At 37.4% G+C, this 18,936-nt stretch overlaps 1 protein-coding gene across 1 annotated transcript in view; it reads left to right on the top strand.

Annotated features, from left to right (window-relative positions):
- MTMR10 (myotubularin related protein 10) overlaps positions 1-18,605 on the top strand; it is a 43,553-nt gene extending 24,948 nt beyond the window's left edge. Inside the window, exons 6-16 of the mRNA XM_064517491.1 lie at positions 3,749-3,839; positions 7,006-7,183; positions 7,663-7,750; positions 7,923-8,011; positions 8,975-9,105; positions 9,229-9,298; positions 9,485-9,555; positions 10,502-10,671; positions 11,974-12,144; positions 13,104-13,286; positions 13,829-18,605. Coding sequence (XP_064373561.1) covers positions 3,749-3,839; positions 7,006-7,183; positions 7,663-7,750; positions 7,923-8,011; positions 8,975-9,105; positions 9,229-9,298; positions 9,485-9,555; positions 10,502-10,671; positions 11,974-12,144; positions 13,104-13,286; positions 13,829-14,428 — 1,842 coding nt within the window. The 3' untranslated portion in view covers positions 14,429-18,605. The remainder of the gene's footprint in view (positions 1-3,748; positions 3,840-7,005; positions 7,184-7,662; positions 7,751-7,922; positions 8,012-8,974; positions 9,106-9,228; positions 9,299-9,484; positions 9,556-10,501; positions 10,672-11,973; positions 12,145-13,103; positions 13,287-13,828) is intronic.
- Positions 18,606-18,936: the final 331 nt, after the last annotated feature.

Below are 18,936 nucleotides of genomic sequence, written 5' to 3'. Positions count from 1 at the left end.
TATTTGACTGAGCCTAAGTATCTTCAGATTTAGATGATTATAAATTGGCAAAAATACTAAACATTTTCAGTTTGATATGAGAACGTTTCCTGTAAAACAAGTTTGCCTTCCAGTTTAAGAGCTTTCTGCTTATAATCTGCTGAGAGCTGTGGAATCTGCTTGTTTTTCGAAATTTGCAGACAATAAAGTCACTATATGGATTTAGTGAGGAATACACTCAAGTGAGTATGTGTTTAATACTTATTTATTAGTGTGTATTAGTAGAATTTGTCTAACATGTAAAATGAAGACAGTAGCAGGATAAATATGAATATATTTTTAGTAAGAGAATTAGAGGTCCTGAGCCCGTGGTCTAATCTGTAGGGGGACCGTTTCGCCCGTGAGGTGGCTAGTGCTGCGAGTTAAGTCCGTTGTGCGGAAAAGCTGGGAGCGCTCCCCGGCAGCTGGCGCCGGGGCCCCCCTCCGGCCCCCTCTTCGTGGGACCCCGGTCTGAACGCAGGCCAGCCCCCCGCGCTCCCCCCTCCCAACCCGCACGCTCCCCTCCTCCCTATTTCAAATGTGACAAGTAAGCGAAAGAGATTTCAGTTGCTCCTTTTACGAACAGTTTTTTACTGTTTTTCTGCTTCATTATTGGGTGGCCCAGGGGCATTTTCTTGATGTCTCACCGTTCATCCTTGAGCCTTGGAAGTTGGTCGGTGCAGTAAAAGGCTGTCATCCGTGACTCCCGTAAAGGGAGGTTAGGAGTAGCTCTGTTAACCTTGGTTACTCTCACGAAAAATTAATTAGAAAAATGAAGGTCAAAATGTGTATGTAAATAAATTTCCGTTTTGTTTCATTGTGATTGATAGATCAGTTTAGTCTGTTAGTTATGGAATAGCTGTTTCCTTGTTACGGTTCTTTGGTTTTGATTCGTACAGTCACAAGGTGTCACAAAATTTTTATGGCTTCTGGTTACTTCATTGTAGTTATTAACAGTCTTTCCAAATCCTTAAAATCAATTTATAAATATTCATTTAAAAATCCGTGCTAGATCATTTTTCAGTGATGTTTTTACAGTTTTTTTCCTAAGGAATGTGCTCACCTCTATTTTGCGTTGTAGTTTTATTGTTGAACTGTAAGGGTGAGGGAGAAAAGTCAAGGGAACGGTTCCTAAGACTCGATAGGAGCTTTTTGTTGGGGACTGTTTGCGAAAAAACATTTTCAGCTCTTGTAAGTTAATCTACAGCCATTAACTGGTTTTATAAATAATGAAAAATGTCCCTATCAAAAGCCAAAGTAAATAAAAATATGGTGACGGTTCTGTTGTGCTCCATATATGTTGTATTTAAGCTAGTAGAAGTACAAAATTTTCTCTGTGCAGAGATTAGCAAAAATGAGCTCTCTGATTATTTCCTGTGGCACAGTGCTGCTAGTAGTATTAGTCCTTGTTTTGCATATCATGGAAATCTTTCTTTTATGTCTGCAACAATAAGAACATTTTCTTTTACTAACAGAAAATAATTTCTTGGAAGCACAGAATATTCTTTAAAAATCATGTCCAAGGACTTCCGAACAAAGAATAAATCTTGTCTACATGTTGCCAAGTATAAAAAATCATGGAGAGTTTCAGGGAAGGGACAGAAAAGAAAGGCAACATTTTTAGGGGTAACAATGAGCTTATGCTATGCCTTAGTCTCTAATGAGGCACTAAAATTTTGCATGTGGAATTTTTGAATCTGAACATGTAGAATAGAGTTTTGTGTGGTATAACCTCCTTTTTATTAAAAATGTCCTTTAGAAATAAGCAGGTACATTTTAGTAAAATGGAGGAGCTAATGCTAAGGGAAGAAGGCAAAGCTAAGCCTCTAAATTCAGTCCTGAAACTTGGAGAGTAACAGTGCAAATCCCACCTTGAAAGGTTTTTTTCCCCCTTTAATTTGATTTTTCTAGTATTAACTGCTTCTTGTCAAATCTTTTGCATTTATTAGTGAATATCCACATTTAAAGAGATCGACGATAGCAAAACAAGATTGTATGTGAAGTCTAGTATCTAATCCTAGACTGTGCTTTGCACTCTTAATTTTAATGATGTGAGTGATTCTACTAAAATTGAAACAATTCACATTGGTAGGAAAGCCAGCTACTTACTTGATGCTAGTCCTGAGACTTGCAAACGATGAGAAGGCTTAAACAAGGCTCTTCCTCGTGCCCCAGGTTAATCGCTGCCGTTCTGAGGATGTCTCTCCTTTATTTGGGATCTTTGCCGAATTGCCCTTCCCAGGGCAGGGCTTGTGACTCAGCCTGCTCAGACCTGATGGCTGCATCAGACGGCCAGAGACCGTGCTGGAGCTTGCCGAGCCCACGGGCATCCGGCAGCGAGGGGCGGCTTTCTGTGGCGAAGGAAGGCCAGTCCTCTGAGACAGGAGCTGTCAGGGCCAGGCCAAAATCTAGTGAAGCCGACACTTAGCTCCCCTCAGGACGTCTGGCTGATATTTTCGTTCTCAAGATCATCTGGGGAGTGGGGAAGGAGTGCTTACTGGCACATTTAATTAACAGTAGATCCTCAGACTTGACTAAAGGGCCTAAGCTAAAAACTCAGTTTTTATTGAGAGAGGAGATTGATGGCGAATATGTGGCATGCCATCCAGCTGACAAACAAGATGTGACTAGTGGGAAGAGAACATCTCTGACCGTGAATTACTTCTTATTTTTAAGTAACTTGAGGAAAAAGCTGTTTTTTATTGCCAAGCAATTTGATTTTTACTTATGTACGTTGATGCCTTTCATATTTTTGGAATGCAACCTAGTGAGATGCAGGGTGGATGTAGGTCCTGGAAGTCTTCAAAGAACAACCTCTTATTTTCCTTTCCAAGAACAGAAATTTCTGAGGGTTAAGTTTGGGATACTACAGATTGGTAAGTTTATATGGGGCAAATTAGTGGAAACTATAATAAAAATATAATTAGATATACTACTTTGGTTAAATATGATATTTTGCAGAAGAGCGAATAGGGCTTCTGCAAAGGGAAGCCACACTTCGCAAACCTCTTGGACCAACTGACAACTTTGTAAGAGAAATATCCGTGAACAGCTGTTGATTACAGAGACATGATCTCAGTTCAGAAAGTCCCTGAGCAGCAAATTGCTGAAAAATACCCTGGTAAAATTTCACTACAGGCCCGCTCTGTTTAAACCCTCTTTCCCAGGCATCTGTTGTTGGCTGCTGTCAGGGACAGAGTGCTGGACTGGACTTTTTGAGCCTACTCAGAATAGCCTTTCTTGTATTCTTCTGCTACATTAATAAGTACTCTTTGTTCCTCTGGTATCAAAAGACCAATAGCAAATGAGATTTTGCTGTGCTTGTTCATGATCTGCGTGTCAGCTCTTTTCTTTTTCTGTTCTCCTCCCTGTGTCTGTATGTGGGTGCGCCTGCGCAGCTTAGCAGCGCTGGGTCCTTGTGAGTAGCTGCTTATACAGAGGATCATGTTTGCCCTGACTGTTGCACTCTCACCTTTCTTTCAAAAACGTAGCTCGCCCTTACTTGGTAATCCTTATTGACAGAAGATCAAGAACTCACCTACTATGACAACAGTAACGTCCTGTCATCAAATATTAGTGTGTTTAACTAAATGTAATTTGCTCCTCTCAAATCAAGTATGGAAATAAACCAGCAAAAGTGTTTCAACTTTCGCTCCACATATTTCATACTATTGTAACCAATAGCAATGATTTTTATGTACATAAATAATCATAAATGTTTCTTTCCTAGGTGTGCCTTGCAATAGCTCATTATTCTCAGCCAACAGATCTCCAGCTCCTCTTCGCATTTGAATATGTTGGGGAAATATATCATAATCCAGGTAAGTATGAAAATATATTTTTTTCTATTTTGTCATATGTAATTTTAGTAAGACTTCTAGCCAGAAACAATGGCAAAAAGCATTTTAGGCTTTCTCCAGGGATAATTAGATTGGCTTGTCTTCACCAACTTCTTATTTTTGGATATAAGTCAAACATTGTGATAGACATTATCAAAATCAAAAGAAATGTCTTTCCTGTCTGAAACAAAACAAAATTGCCAATGTCAGCATGAATGCTCTTATTTCTCAATTCACGCTTCAGTCCTCCTATTGTATGTCTTTATTGGTACTCTAGGTACCTAGCTAATCTCCCATCAGGCAGGTTTGTTCACCTGCCCTTCTGTTGGGAATAAGTGTCTCTTCTGGTGGTATTGCAGGAGGATTTGTGCAACTTGGGACTCCATACCTTCTTTCCTAGAGGCTTACTAGGCAGTTCTTCCCACTCAAAACCTCCACCACCCCCGCTGAGTTGGAGCACACCCTCTCTGCTCAAGGCCAATCTCCAACTGAACCCTGTCAGTTAGGTAAGCCTAAAAAAGATGCCTTTGGAACGTGATTTCTAGTGCAATGCTGTGAGGTCACTGCTCAGTGTTCCCCAGCCAATACACAGCTCAAAACCAGCAGTTCTAGCGTAACAAGCCTCCCAGGACAGAAAGTGCCACAGAGGTACTCAAGTACTCAGCAGCTGGCGTTAGAAACCATTGATCTGCCTGTTACAAAACCTGAATGTTGTGGAACTTGAGTTCAGGGCTTCGAACTGGCCCCAAAATGTATACTTTTTTGCAGGTGCCTACATGACTGCTCTAAATATGCAGAAGAAACATGTACATGATTATATTGCGCACATAGTTACACATACAATTTCTCACCTGGTAAAACTTGGGCAGTTATTAAGGTCCATATATTTTTTCTTTAGCTTTTTAAATATTAAAGAGGAAGCGAATTTGCAGACAATGAAGTGTTAAAGTAGAGAGTAAGCAAAATGTTGGTTTGTCACAAAGTTGCCCTTACTCTGTCCTTAAAATACCACTTGCTATGTGGAAAAAATTTGGTAGAAGAGTTACTTAAGGTGGGTAAAAAATGTTCCTTTGCGGCAGCAGACCAGGAACGGCAAAAGCTAGTTGCGCTGCTGTGCTGCTGCTGTTGGAAGAAGGAGCTTGAACTACTTTTTTTATTATTATTAACTGAGAAGTCTCCACACAGTAAAGTGAACTCTTATGTTTGTGGCATAGATCTCTGGCTTTGCTCTTACAGTTCCAGTACTGTGTTTTACAGCTCTCTTTCCCTGCTAGCCCTGAAAGAGTAAAAGTTGAACTATTGTGTTTGTGTTTCCTGGGGACCGTAAAGAGCCTACATTGCTCTTGTATATATGTACATCATTTTTCCCCAGGATATAGTTAATAATTGTATTTCCTGCCATTAAACAGTAAAAGTGTAATGATATATTCTGGCAATTATAATATTTCTCTGTATACTATGTTTGAACAACTACTTCATTCTGATTTTAATATAGTTTTCTTCTGAAAAACATAAACAGTAGTCTGAGTACTAGTGGAAAAATGAAACTGATAGATACAGAAAGTACAAACTAAAACATAATCACTAAGAGGACAGGAGAGCCATAACCCTGTGCTCTGCTTTGTTTGAGCAGGCCCTTACGGCTTTACAGATGCCTGCTAACACTAGGAGCTTTCATGGGGCAGAGAGTAGGGGTGGGTCTCAGTTTATTTAACTTTCAACTAAAAATTTATTCCCAGGTATCAAAAGAAAAATGTAATCTCCTTTGACACAGTTGACTGCCTCCTTGGAACCTAAAGAATGATCAGCAAAAGGCATCTTCTGTATTAGTAACAGGGTATCTGCTTGGTCTCTAGGCACAAAATGGAAGGGCATTTTTTGTCGTACATTAGGAAGTATGCCTTTTCAAACAGTTTTGATTATTTTATTTGCTATCAGTGCAACAGCTTTCTTCTGCCTTTTCACATTTTTTGAATGTAATAACTTTTCTAAATAGTAATTTCTAAGGAAAAGCCGTTGAAATTATATAATATTTATTCTATTTGCTTCATAAGGCAGTTCAGTTAAGAAGTAGTGTATAACGGATAAATATTTTTCAAACATGGATAACTTTGACATGTTGAAGAGAGAAATCCTGTTTCCTGAATCCTGACTGAAGACATTTGTTTCTGATTGTTATTATGGCTTGTTTCCTACCAAGCAACAAAATATATCAGCTTTACATTGCTTCTGTTGAAATAGCAGGAAAAATGCATTTGCATTTTGTGTATTGCCAGGCTGTCATTAAATCACTGATCTGGTTTATATAAAAATAGGTAATGTCAATCCTGATGCTAATTTCTCACTTTTATAATTAGGAATGTGAAAAGTTTCTTGTTTCTTGTTTCTTTTTTCTTTTTCTTCTTTTTTCTTCTTTTTTTCTTTTTTCTTCTTTCTTCTTTTTTCTTTTTTCTTTTCTTTTTTCTTTCTTTTTTCTTTCTTCTTTCTTTCTTCTTTCTTTTTTCTTTCTTTTTTCTTTCTTTTTTCTTTCTTTTTTCTTTCTTTTTTCTTTCTTTTTTCTTTCTTTTTTCTTTCTTTTTTCTTTCTTCTTTCTTTTTTCTTTTTTCTTTCTTTTTTCTTTCTTTTTTCTTTCTTTTTTCTTTCTTTTTTCTTTCTTTTTTCTTTCTTTTTTCTTTCTTTTTTCTTTTTTCTTTCTTTTTTCTTTCTTTTTTCTTTCTTCTTTCTTTTTTCTTTCTTTTTTCTTTCTTCTTTCTTTCTTCTTTCTTTCTTCTTTCTTTTTTCTTTCTTTTTTCTTTCTTTTTTCTTTCTTTTTTCTTTCTTTTTTCTTTCTTTTTTCTTTCTTTTTTCTTTCTTTTTTCTCTTTTCTTTTTTCTCTTTTCTTTTTTCTCTTTTCTTTTTTCTCTTTTCTTTTTTCTCTTTTCTTTTTTCTCTTTTCTTTTTTCTCTTTTCTTTTTTCTCCCTCTCCCTCTCTTTTCTTCTTTCTTTTCTTCTTTCTTTTCTTCTTTCTTTTCTTCTTTCTTTTCTTCTTTCTTTTCTTCTTTCTTTTCTTCTTTCTTTTCTTCTTTCTTTTCTTCTTTCTTTTCTTCTTTCTTTTCTTCTTTCTTTTCTTCTTCTTTTTAATATGCATTGATGAATTTTCTTTCCCTAGCAAAGAGGGTGAATGGAATAGACCCAGGAGGTGGTGGCGGTGGCAGCATCAGCAGTGCCAGTGGTCAGCAGACACCTTTGTTTGAAACTTACTCTGATTGGGATAGAGAAATCAAAAGAACAGGTGCATCAGAGTGGAGAGTTTGTTCAGTCAATGAAGGTTATATGATATCTACTTGGTAAGTTTTTCTTATAATGCAAGCAAGCATGGAAAAAAACAAGGCAATTGTGCTGTCTTTTCCTGTCTCCCAGCATGTGCCTATCTCCTCTGTCAAAACCTCCAGCCTACCTACCGGCACACTTCACCTCTTAAGCATGCTGTTCTGTGGAGTGGCCCTCAGTTGGAAAATCCTGCAGGTGTTGTCATTATAAGAAATATAATATTTTGGGAACATATGTAAATATATATAAATATAAATATTTATCTGGCATCTGCTGCTTTCATGCCTCTGTGCTTCCCTCTGCGACATGCAGGTTTCTAAACAAATACATTTGAGCTGCACCAATAATGACATAAAAGGCGCTGCAGATGTATAGAACAATGCATTAGGGGCTGGTGCATTGTTAGCAGAGTTGGAAAACCAGCAGTGCAACAAGAGAAAAGCTGTTACAATCCTTAGGGAAAAAGTAATCTTTTGTATCATATTTTTTCCCCAAGCCTTCCAGAATACTTTGTGGTCCCATCTTCCTTAGCAGATCAAGACCTTAAGCTATACTCTTACTCTTTTATTGGGAGACGAATGCCTGTAAGTATCATCTTTATTTTGTTAGTCTTCATGGTCATCATACAATATTTATCTTAAAGATGGATGTGCAGATTAACATAGTTTTGTGCAACGTTTAAGAAAAACCATTTCCCGTGGAACAACACTAAATTATTTTTTGTTGTTTGTTTCTTTTGTTTTTTTCCCACGTAAGTTATGGTCCTGGAATCACCCTAATGGGAGTGCTCTTGTCAGAATGGCCAACATTAAAGATGTATTGCAACAAAGGAGGATTGATCAAAGGTAAACAATTGGATAAAGTTGTTCTCTGACAAGACGCATAGTATAAAGCAAGAGGTGATTGTGTGTAATACACAGCGTAATTCATAATTGAGATCATACTTGTTTCTTAATGTTCCAGTGCAATAGCTTTTGAGAAACAAAAGCCCTGAATACAGCTCTGGCACAATTTCTATTCAAGGTCAATTTCAGTTGCAATAATGAATATTTTTTCAAGTTTAGCATGTTGTACATGTACAACTCTTAAATGTTTCAGAAAGACAGAATTTCTTGATAAATACTTAGTTTAGAACTAAACTTACTCTTTTGCATTGATACTATTATAACACAAATTTTGTTAGTGGAGAATTTCTTATCTGCTTCAGGAAGACAAAGTAAGAATTATTTAATTTATTTGTGGCATTGTAGAAATACAGTTTTGTAGATTTGTGTCACAGTGCATACAATATTTCTGTGAAATACTTTGTATTCACTGTCCTTGATGGAAGCATTTAGAGGCTTGTGTAAGTAGTTTACTAGCTTGGTATTTCTTTGCTCAATTTGTTGGGAGACTTTTTGAAGATCTTGTATTGCATCTGTTAGGCTGGAGCTCTGAGTCTTATTTGAATCTGTCAAATTTACTGATTCGTATACTTCAGATGTGTTCTGTTTATTTAGCATAGATAAATCTTTCTAAAAACTGTGGAAAATTAAAAATTGAATAATGATGATTATTTAATCTATAACTTGTTTCAACAATCCAGCCTTTGCATTTTTCTTTTTTGTAATTAGCAAATATCAAAAATATTTGAGCCAGTATCTTTGTAGCAGGAGCAATATATTTCCTAAATACAAACTAGGACGTGTTTTTTTTAATGAAAAGCATGTTTTCGGTTGTTTGCAGTTCTAGACTTTGGAACATTTCTTAAAAGACTCTTTCTCCCCTCTCCGATAATAAACTAACAGAGTCTTTTTTTTTTTAATTAGGATTTGTAATGCAATAACTCGAAGCCATCCCCAGAGAAGTGATGTTTACAAGTCTGATTTGGACAAGTGTCTCCCCAGCATCCAGGAAGTCCAGGCTGCACATATCAAACTCAAACAGCTGTGTGTTAATGGTAAGCTGGACTGTAGTTCTTTCACAGTGGTTATTTTCTTGAAATACAGCAATTCTAACAGATCTCGTTAACCAGAATAGTTACCTGAAATTATTCTGAATGTCGCTACTTTCCTTGTTGCAGAGCCTTTTGAAGAAACAGAAGAGAAGTGGCTGTCCTCACTGGAAAATACTCATTGGTTGGAGTATATCAGGTTGGTACCGTTACTGAAATGATGGTTAATGGGATGTGTTAATCTTTCACCAGCGTAAATAAGCAGTGAATCAATTAAAGGATTCTCTATTTTAATAAATAAATAAGATAAATATAGATATCTCCTTTTTTCTTATAGAGTGAACCGATGATATTAATTGTTGCATCGCTTTCTTCTCTTGCCTAGATCATTTCTTAAGCATTCTGCTGAGCTGGTGTATATGATGGAATGTAAGCATGTTTCCGTAGTTCTACAAGGTAATGTAACCATGTAACATGCCATAACTCTTAGTGTTAGTGGGATAAAGTAATTAAAAGACATTTAGATAAAATAAATTGTAACCTTTATACATAAAACCCATCATTTCTAAATATTTCAGACATCTGAGGATCTAGAAAAGAAGCATATTTTATTATGTATCTGGACTGTAGCATAGTCCATAGCATCAAAGGAATATTTGAGTCTTTACATTTTTTCTCTGATAATGATATAGTGGAATCAAAACTATAGGGTGAACTATTACAGTATGTCAATTAGGCGAATATTCCCTGCATAAGCAATATCAGTTTTTTTCAGAGGTTCCTTATACAAAAGCATTTCATTAACATTGGCTGCTGTTGTATATGTGCAAATATATTTCAGAACAGAAGGACTTTGGAAGACTTGTTGATACATAGATCAGAAATTCTGTAAATTCTATAATTTTTACAAGATCTGTTCAACTAATATATGACACTCTCACCATATAATGGACTCTTAAAACTACTTCAGTGTTGTGATAGATGAACGACATGCCTTCTCTGAGCATTATTTACAGAAAGAGTCCAAAAAATATCAGCCTGAAGTATTTTATTGTTCCAAGGGTGGGAAATATGTTGAAACTTTCCAGCAACATGAACACCCTTCTTTTCAGCACATCTTGGTGTAAATGCCTTGTTTTTGGGTGAGTATTTGATTCTTAATAGAGGAACTGCTGTGCTGGATACTGCAAGAAGCTTTACTATAGTATGAGTCAAGGGAAAATAAAGCTGTTTTTTTCTTCTTTCTTTTTTTGAAACTGGGAGAAGAATTACAACAACAAAAAGCATGCTTTAAAAGAATTACAGAGAAAAACACTAAACCTAGTTGCTGCTTTTTTGTTCTTTGAGATATAATTGTGTGTATATATATATATGTATTTCATACATTCTCTGTTATTCACAGAGGAAGAGGGACGGGACCTGAGCTGTCTCGCTGCTTCTCTCATTCAAGTCATGCTGGATCCCTATTTTCGGACAATTGTTGGATTTCAAAGCTTAATACAGAAGGAATGGGTCATGGCAGGATACCAGTTTTTAGATAGGTGTAACCACTTAAAGAGATCTGACAAAGAGGTAAAATGAATTGTACTTGTATGTGATAACAATAGGCAATTAATATCAACCTGAACATTTTGTCACACAGAAATGCAAGCTAAAAGATATTTTTCATACTTTCCAAATTCATGAAGCTACTGTCAGAGAAAATGAGTTTTTTGTCCAAGATAGAGAGAGATTCTCTTTATCCTCTGTAGCCATTTGAGAATCGGTGAAACACCAGGTGAAATCAAATGTTGCTGGATTTTTAAGTTGCTACAGTGTTATACATGGAAGTGTCCCACTGTTACAAGTGCTGGCACAGCCCGTATTTTAGATCAGAAGTGGTTCAGGGCTGGGGGTTGGGTGTTTTGTTTGTTTGTTTTACCAAGGGCATCTCTCTTCTTTTCACCCACATTTTTGGTAATGCCAAGTCAGAGCAATACACAGAACTTTTCAAAGCAGTGATCTGGTAGAGAAGCACTGGAGCTTTATGAATACTGATACGCAACTGCCAAACATTAATAGAGGGTAGCACAGTCCTTGATGATCATTATTTCCAGTTAATCTTACAGTTACTAGAAACAAAGAGGACCCTAAGTTAGCAGCCTTTTCCAGGGACAGTGCCCAAGAGAAATAGAAAAACAGTGCCCTCAGAGTGGAGCAAAGAGATAAACTGATGATCCTGTGAGCACTAGGCAGGCAAAATAAGTGAAGGGGTAAAAGGACCTGAGATACTAAGGGGGGAATAATGAGATAGCCGGCAACTGGACCCGAGGAAAGGATATATAGAATAGTAAAACTAGGAAGAAGAGCTTTGTATAGATGGTAGTTTATACTTTTGCCATGCATAGGCCAGTGCAGAAATAGCTAGCACATGTAGTGAGAAGTTAATGTGGCAGAATCACAAGCTCTCAAATCATTTCGAACAAGAAGGAAGTGTATAAATTGTGAAAATAAGGCCAAGTAGTAAGAAAGGCTCATATAAGGACTAACTGGAAATGATGAAGGACCTAAAAGATGAAAGAACACACTGTAGGTACAGGAGTAAGAGAGCCCAGGAAAGAAGTGACTGGCTTCTCAAAGGGAAAGCTGTGGAAAAGTGATGCTGAGACAGTCAGTTGACACAGTCACTCATGAAAGTGGCTGAACGGAAATACTACGTATTTCAGTTGCATGAAATCATGAAAAATACAGTGCTCTGCTTCAAATTGTTTACACTGTTAAGGGGCATCACAGAGGTATAGCTAAATACTGTAATGAGAGCATTGACTGCAGATCAATAGGTATGCCTTGGGAAAAGCTGAGGTAAATCTAATAACTCTTTGTTTCTTTTCCAAGTCTCCTTTGTTCTTGATGTTTCTCGACTGTGTTTGGCAGCTGCTAGAACAATACCCAGCAGCCTTTGAGTTTTCTGAGATGTACTTGACCATATTGTACGACAGCGCACGTATCTCATTGTTCGGCACTTTCCTTTTCAATTGTCCACATCAACGAGTAAAGGAAAGCACAGTGAGTATGAAGTGTTACATCTGTTTTTCAAATAAGTGACTTAAGCCTGCCGTTCTGGAAATAACATCGTGTAAGCTATAAATGGCGTTCCTTAGTATTTTTCAAAATGTCACACACTGTTTGGGGCAAAATATTCAACTCCCCAGATGAATGTGATCAGAATGTCCCTTTCAAGTGATCTTTGCATAGACAGTAACTAAATGTTCATGAAGAAAGTCTTTTAACTTTCTTTTTTATTTTTTCCTAGAAAAGCATTGTTATTGTACATGATTAGTGGTACTCCTCTAGAAAACAGATTTATATTTTTGGAATTGGTAAAGTAGAATGACAGGCAATAGGATTTCAGGTTTCAGGCGAACTTTGAAATCTCTTCATATAACATAATTGTTTACACAGTTGATTAAATTAATTCATTAAATACCTAGTGGCAGTTTCGTTGAAATGAATGCTTACAATAATGCACAATGAATGCTTATGTAAAGATATTTAGAAAATCACTCAGATGTTTTTGAAAACTGTAGTTTGCTGGAATTCTGTGTAGAAAACATGTTAGTTGTTAAAGGTAAATTTTAATGAGTTTTGTTAAACAGCTTCCCTTTAAAGTTGTAGGTAGTAACTGCCTTACAAAGAAATAGAGTATTGAGAGACCATTAGTGTATTCTCAAAATAATACTTTTTCATTTCTAAGAGTAAAAAAATAAATAATTTAATATAATTGAAAGTCATTTCTGCTAAGTAAGCATTAGTCCTGTCTCTGCGTTGCACAAATGAAAAGCAGAGGATGGCTCTATTCTCCAGCAGCAGACCATCTTGTTGTTCTGTTGCTTTAATCTGTAGCTGTCTCTAAATTATATTCCTGCTCTTTTTCACCCAATAATTATGCACTGTTTTGTATTTCAGATTTGTGAATAAGCTTATTTTGTTTAATTTTTAACATGCGTAAATGTTTCTTCTTGCAGGAATTTGCCATAAGCAAAAACATCCAACTGGGTGATGAGAAAGGGCTCAAATTTCCTTGTGTTTGGGACTGGTCTCTTCAGTTTACAAGCAGGGATCGTCTGCTCTTTCACAACCCTTTGTACATTGGAAAGAGCGCACCGTGTGTACAAAATGGAGCTGTGAAAACTTTTAAACGCTCAAAGGTAACGATGATGTCTGTCTGCAAATGGACCGTTTCTGTGCTTAGCTGTAAAATGTTATGCTCAACAGTTTGCAACTATGTAGTGTTTTACACCCTCATTGCAGCAATAAGAGTGTTACTTCTGTTAGCTTAAAAAGTATCTGCAAAAATGAATTTCTATGGAAGTAAAGATCTCAGTTGTGGAACTCAAGGCTGTTGCTACATTCCAGGACATTCTCTGATAAGGCTGGGCTGACTGCCAATAATTACATTATTTCATCTATAGAAAAGTGATGACATTCCTTTTTTTCTGAGGGTGGTCAGTTTTTTTACTGAATACTGATTAAGTCAGTCATTCATTGTTTTAGAAAGTTAGAAAACATACATATTTGTTTTTAAACACTAAGAGTGGTCCTGGTGTTTGCCCTGTGAGCCATGCAGTGGTAACTCATAAGCTCGGAAGTGTGTAGAGGTCATGTCATTTATCTGGATGATGCATCTCAGGGAAGTCTGCAGTTGTAAATGGCATAAAACTGGAAAATTAACAGTATTTATTTTCTGCAGAAAAACTATAGCTCAACCTTGAGAGGTGTCCCCCCAGCATTAAAGAATGGAATCATCAGTGAGCAAGAGTTCCTTCCAAGAAGAAACTCTTTGATACTAAAACTGAAACCAGACTTTTTGCAGCAAACAGAGAGTCAGAGTAACAGCATGGAACAGTACTTCAGAGACTGGTTTGCAAAGCCCGTTGATCTGCATGGTGTAATTCTACCCCATATCTCTGGAACACAAATAAAACTGTGGAAACTGTGCTACTTCCGCTGGGTTCCTGAGGCCCAAATTAATCATGGTGGCTTCATCACTGCTTTCCATAAAGTCTCTTTGCTGGCCGATGAAGTAGACATGTTAAACAGGAATCTTCGACAATACAAAAGCAACTCTTCTTTGCAAGGTAACTGCTCGGAACTGGATCACAGCAGGATGTACTTCAGAGCAAATGGTTTGAATGACACTTCTGGGGCTCCAGACTTTCTCTCCTCCTCATTCCCGTTTTCTCCTATAGGGAACCTATGCAGACGGAGCATTCTGGGAACACCTTTAAGCAAATTTTTAAGTGGTGCCAAGATCTGGCTATCCACTGAGACACTTGCAAATGAAGATTAAGATGATGTGAGGCTTTAAAGGTTTGGGGAGAATACAGCAGATCATTTTGTCTTTTCTAAGTTAACACTGCTAAATGCGGCATTGGAAGCTGTAATAATTTTATATACGAATATTACATAAGTTTTGCACAAATATTTAAAAGCAAAGCAAATCATGCTTCAAATCGCACAATTTTGTCTTCAGTAGTTCTCATCTACATGTCTTGTCTGGTTTCTGGTCCCTAAATCTTTTTATATATTCTCGGTTTGGCTTATTTTATGAGATGGAGCATTTCATTTGCTAATTGAAAGAAAAGCTTCGTGTGGTCATTAATGAGGGTTGTGTTTGAAATAACTGTTTTCTCAGATTGTGACTGAAGTGAATCTTGTGTCAAAACAGATTAGCAAATCAAAGTAGAGTTAGGTGTAGTGGACACAGATTGACAGCAGAAATCTGGGAACTATTTTATCAGGTTTTCTTTTCAGGAAGAGTACATACATGTATACGTACATACTAATTTTCTGTGACTTGATCACCCTACAAACATGTTAATGTAGTGTGTGCATCCATAGGGTTTTTTTGTTCCCTTTTCTTTCTCTCCCCAAATGTATCCACTAGCAATTAGTCAGATATCTTGCTCTTCGTCAGGAGCTTGCCTTTAGGTCATAGGAATCAACTTCAGGACAATGCACTGTTAACCTTAAAACATTTTCTGTAGATAATGGTATTATAGTAGCCTTAGAAGTGCCTTTGAGAAGAAACAGTAGCAAGAACACTCTAATGCAGCTGAAGGAAAAAAACCCAACTTTTAAAAATAGATTGTTACGTTAAGGTCTTGTTCCACCTTCACCTCCCCCTCCACATTTCTGCAAATAACAGAAGGCCAGCTCAAGAGAGAGCAGGTTTGCTCTCTAAGATTAAGCTTGTTTGTAAGTCTCATGAGTGCCTCACTTTTTTGTTTAAGCACCTCAAATACCCAGCATTATATCCCTGCACAGATCCTGATTCCCCTGACCCTCTCCTCATTCTAGAGTAGGATAAAGTCGCTTTCAGCAGGATTCGTACTTGAGCCCTGCTGGGTTCCAGAAAGGAGGCCAGGCTCTGAGTGGGCAAATCCACGAGGTGTGCTGGTAGCAGTGTGCTGGTGTCGCTTGTAAACTCGACCGGAAGAGTTGTTGGTAGTGGTGCCTTCTTTTTACATATTAGCTAGCCAATATGAACAGTGCAGTAGCACTGCCTGAGGGAATTAAATCCAACAGCTTCCCTCTGCCTCATGCAACAGCCTCCACACTACTGTAAAACCTTTCAGTGATACCTCTCGTGTGGGAGCTGTGCCCAAAAAAGCCTCAGGTTTCATAGGGAGAAAAACTAGAGAGACAAGCATGCTGGGAGGGAGAAAAATCAAAGAAAAGTACATTGCTCTCAGAGACTAAGGCACAGCTGAATGGCAAGAGGATGCCTCTCTGTCCAGTACTTTCTCTTAATGGTGAATCCGTATTTTATATTATCCAGTTTCTGTGTAAAACACAAAAGCTATGGAACTGAACCAACACCAGGCCTCTGTTCAGAGTTTGACTTGCAATTTAAGGCACCTAACGCCTTATACAATAGACTAGGAGCCACTCTCAGTTATTAGGAAAAAAAAATCCTATATAATGATAACATGCAGTATATGAGAGTTTAAAAAGGGCGGGGGGGGGGGGGGAAGGAAAGAGCAAGGATGTGGAGATGTTTGTGTGCAAAAGCAAACTGGTCTTCAGTACAGCCTGTATCACAATAATATGGTTTCTGGATTTCTAAGACTGCAGAAGTGTTTATTTTACAGAATATGCATCTGAGGTGGCCTTATAGGCGCAAACTTTGTACTAGAAAAGCCCAGTACATCCAGGAGCCTGTTTTCTCCAGGCTCAAAATTACCTAAACTAACTATACAGCTGCTGGGGGCACTGGGCATGCTGCTTTCTTGCACTGTGTTTGGTTTGGTAGGGTTCAGTGGGCAGTTTTGTTTTGAAGGTGAGCTGGTGTGAGGGAGGGGGAGGGAAAAAAAAAAAAAAAAAAAAAAAGACAACTCCTCTTTTTTACCTAAGCAAACCCCCAAAAGCCTGTTTTTTTATGCAAAGAAGCTGTGTGGGTGCGTGCGTGCATGTTATGATACATTGCCAGATTGTTTCTGGTCAGCTGTTCGTGAGGAGAAAAGGTGTCTCCACCTCAATTGCCTAAATATGCTGCAAGACTGTCTGAGCATGTTACATGGTCCACAAACTGTTGTTTATTTACAAGCTTGCTGGAGCCACCATCTAACTTGTTCAATTCATTATTCAAATGTTTTAGTTTGCATTTGTGGTGGTTTTTTTTTTAACTTGCTTACTGCCTCCCCTGGCCTGATACTTGACATAAAAGACCTCAACCTGTGTGCTTATTGTCTTTTGGTACCTTCCCCCCCCCCCTTTTTAAATTGCATTTGAAACTATACTATCTGTCTTTTTTTTTTTTTTTCCTTTCCTTAAAGGAATAACTTTTTTTGGTTTAAAGGTACCAAAAAAAATGTGTAAATAAATTGCTCCACCCAGTTGGGCAGCTGGTGGAATAAAAGAATTAATGCTTAGGCTAGTACCCTTTGGGGGGGAAAAAAGGGTACTATATTTAAACAGGATTATCTTTTATAAGGAGTTTTCAGAAATTTTTACATTTCAGTTCTAAGATGTGTATAGATGCTGCAGATGGTCTTTGTATTTTATATTATATTATATGGGGGGGGGAATTGAGGGGGAAGGGCAGAGAAATACTATGCCTTTAAAATAAACAAAAACCTGTCTAAATATCTATTTGCCAAACAGATTTTAAAATGTCCAGTTCAGAAATGAGAGTTAGACAAGCAAAGGCTGAGCTGGTGGTAAGCCTGGGGTGGGGGCTGGTGGGGGGAGGAACAGGGACACTGGTAACTCATGGGCAAGGGGTGTGGGGAGGAAGGGGCCTGTCTGTATTTCTCTAAAAAAAGTAGACTAGGTTCTGCTTCCTTGTGGTCGTACGGTCCTTGCCTTCCGAGCAATTTTGGCAACTACTGCGTGCATGCATGTGCGTGTGTACTTTCTCTTCCCCTTGAACAAGTAAGTTAAACAGCTTACATTTTTGAATTTACTTTTAAAACAAAGGTACTAAAAATTTAAAGTAGTTGTTCTCTACACAGTTGCCTTATTGTCAGTAAGTACTACTCCAAACATCTTTGATAGCTTTCAAAAATAATTTTTAAGGTGTCAGTACATCGCTTTAACTTCCCTTTACAGGGTGCAGACATGCATATATACACACTTGTGTGTGTGCGCGCGCGCGCACACACACACACACACACACACACACACAGAAACTCTTTCTCTCTAACACATTTTAAATTTCTGTTCACCATTTTCAAACAAGATACTGTTAATGCCATTTTGATGTTGCAGAAGTACAGAAACTATAAAGAAGCTTATCTTTTTTTAGGCTGTTTCTAGAAAAACGTGCACTATTTTGGCTGTTACTGGCTGTTATAATCATGACTTTTCTACTACACTGTAAACTGGGGGGGGAGGGGGGAGGGGGGGGGCATGAAATGCTGGTTCATACTGTTAAAGTGTACCTCCACTGTTACTAGTTCCTACAAGGTAGAGGTTACTGTAGACTTACTTAGTAATCATGGTAGTACAATTTTATTCACCATTTACTGCCATGTATCAAAGAAATGTCTTTCATTCCAGAAATGCATTGAAAAAAATGTGTTTGTGAGTATATGAATACCCAGGCCTGCAAGTGTGTTTAATGTGCATCTGCCTGCAATACCACTTTGATATTAACTAACTGCCTTGTATTTTTAATGAAGATGTAGCAGGTGGGCAAAGGTTTTGGCTTATTGTCATACAGAAAGAAACATTAAAACCAAAAAATTTCTAACAAATTCAGTTAAGCAAAGGATGAAATCCTAAATTTGCCTACAGTGTAAGAGACAGAAATCTGTCCATTGAATTTCTTTAGGCAGTAGATTTCTAATGCTGTTGCTGCAATGGTTTAGAGTTCACTACTTCAACTGAAACTAAAACCTTTGTGCCTGATAATGATTTATTGAGTAAAGTAGCAGTGCCAGGAAGAATATAAAATCCTGATGCCGAGTTGTGAATGTGAAGTAAATTAGACTAAATAAAAGTTCATACCTTTCCACAGAGAACTTCAGGGGGTCTTCTTTCACTTCTTTTAATGAAAAAATGGTGGATGTGTTATTTTTGTTTTTTTCAAGAAAAGCAGGGACACTGCTGTAGAAAGATGATTAACAAAACAGATATGCAGGTAATTTCTCACTTCATTTTTTTATAGTGCTTGCTGCTAGTATGGTAAGTGGAATTTTGAACATCCTGAAAGCTTACTCAGTATGAGAATGAAACCTGCAGAGAAATGATGCTATGTGTTAAAATTGGAGGGGAAAGAAATTTTTGGTGTGTTAAGCGAGAACTCAGCTTTTTGTTTCTATGTCAGTCAACTGACTTATTTGTGAATGAGAA

The sequence above is a fragment of the Dromaius novaehollandiae genome, chromosome 10 (assembly GCF_036370855.1).
Source record: "Dromaius novaehollandiae isolate bDroNov1 chromosome 10, bDroNov1.hap1, whole genome shotgun sequence".
NCBI lineage: Eukaryota > Metazoa > Chordata > Aves > Casuariiformes > Dromaiidae > Dromaius > Dromaius novaehollandiae.
The sequence above is the reverse complement of the archived record's forward strand: the minus strand, read 5'-3'. Positions and strand labels throughout refer to the sequence as shown.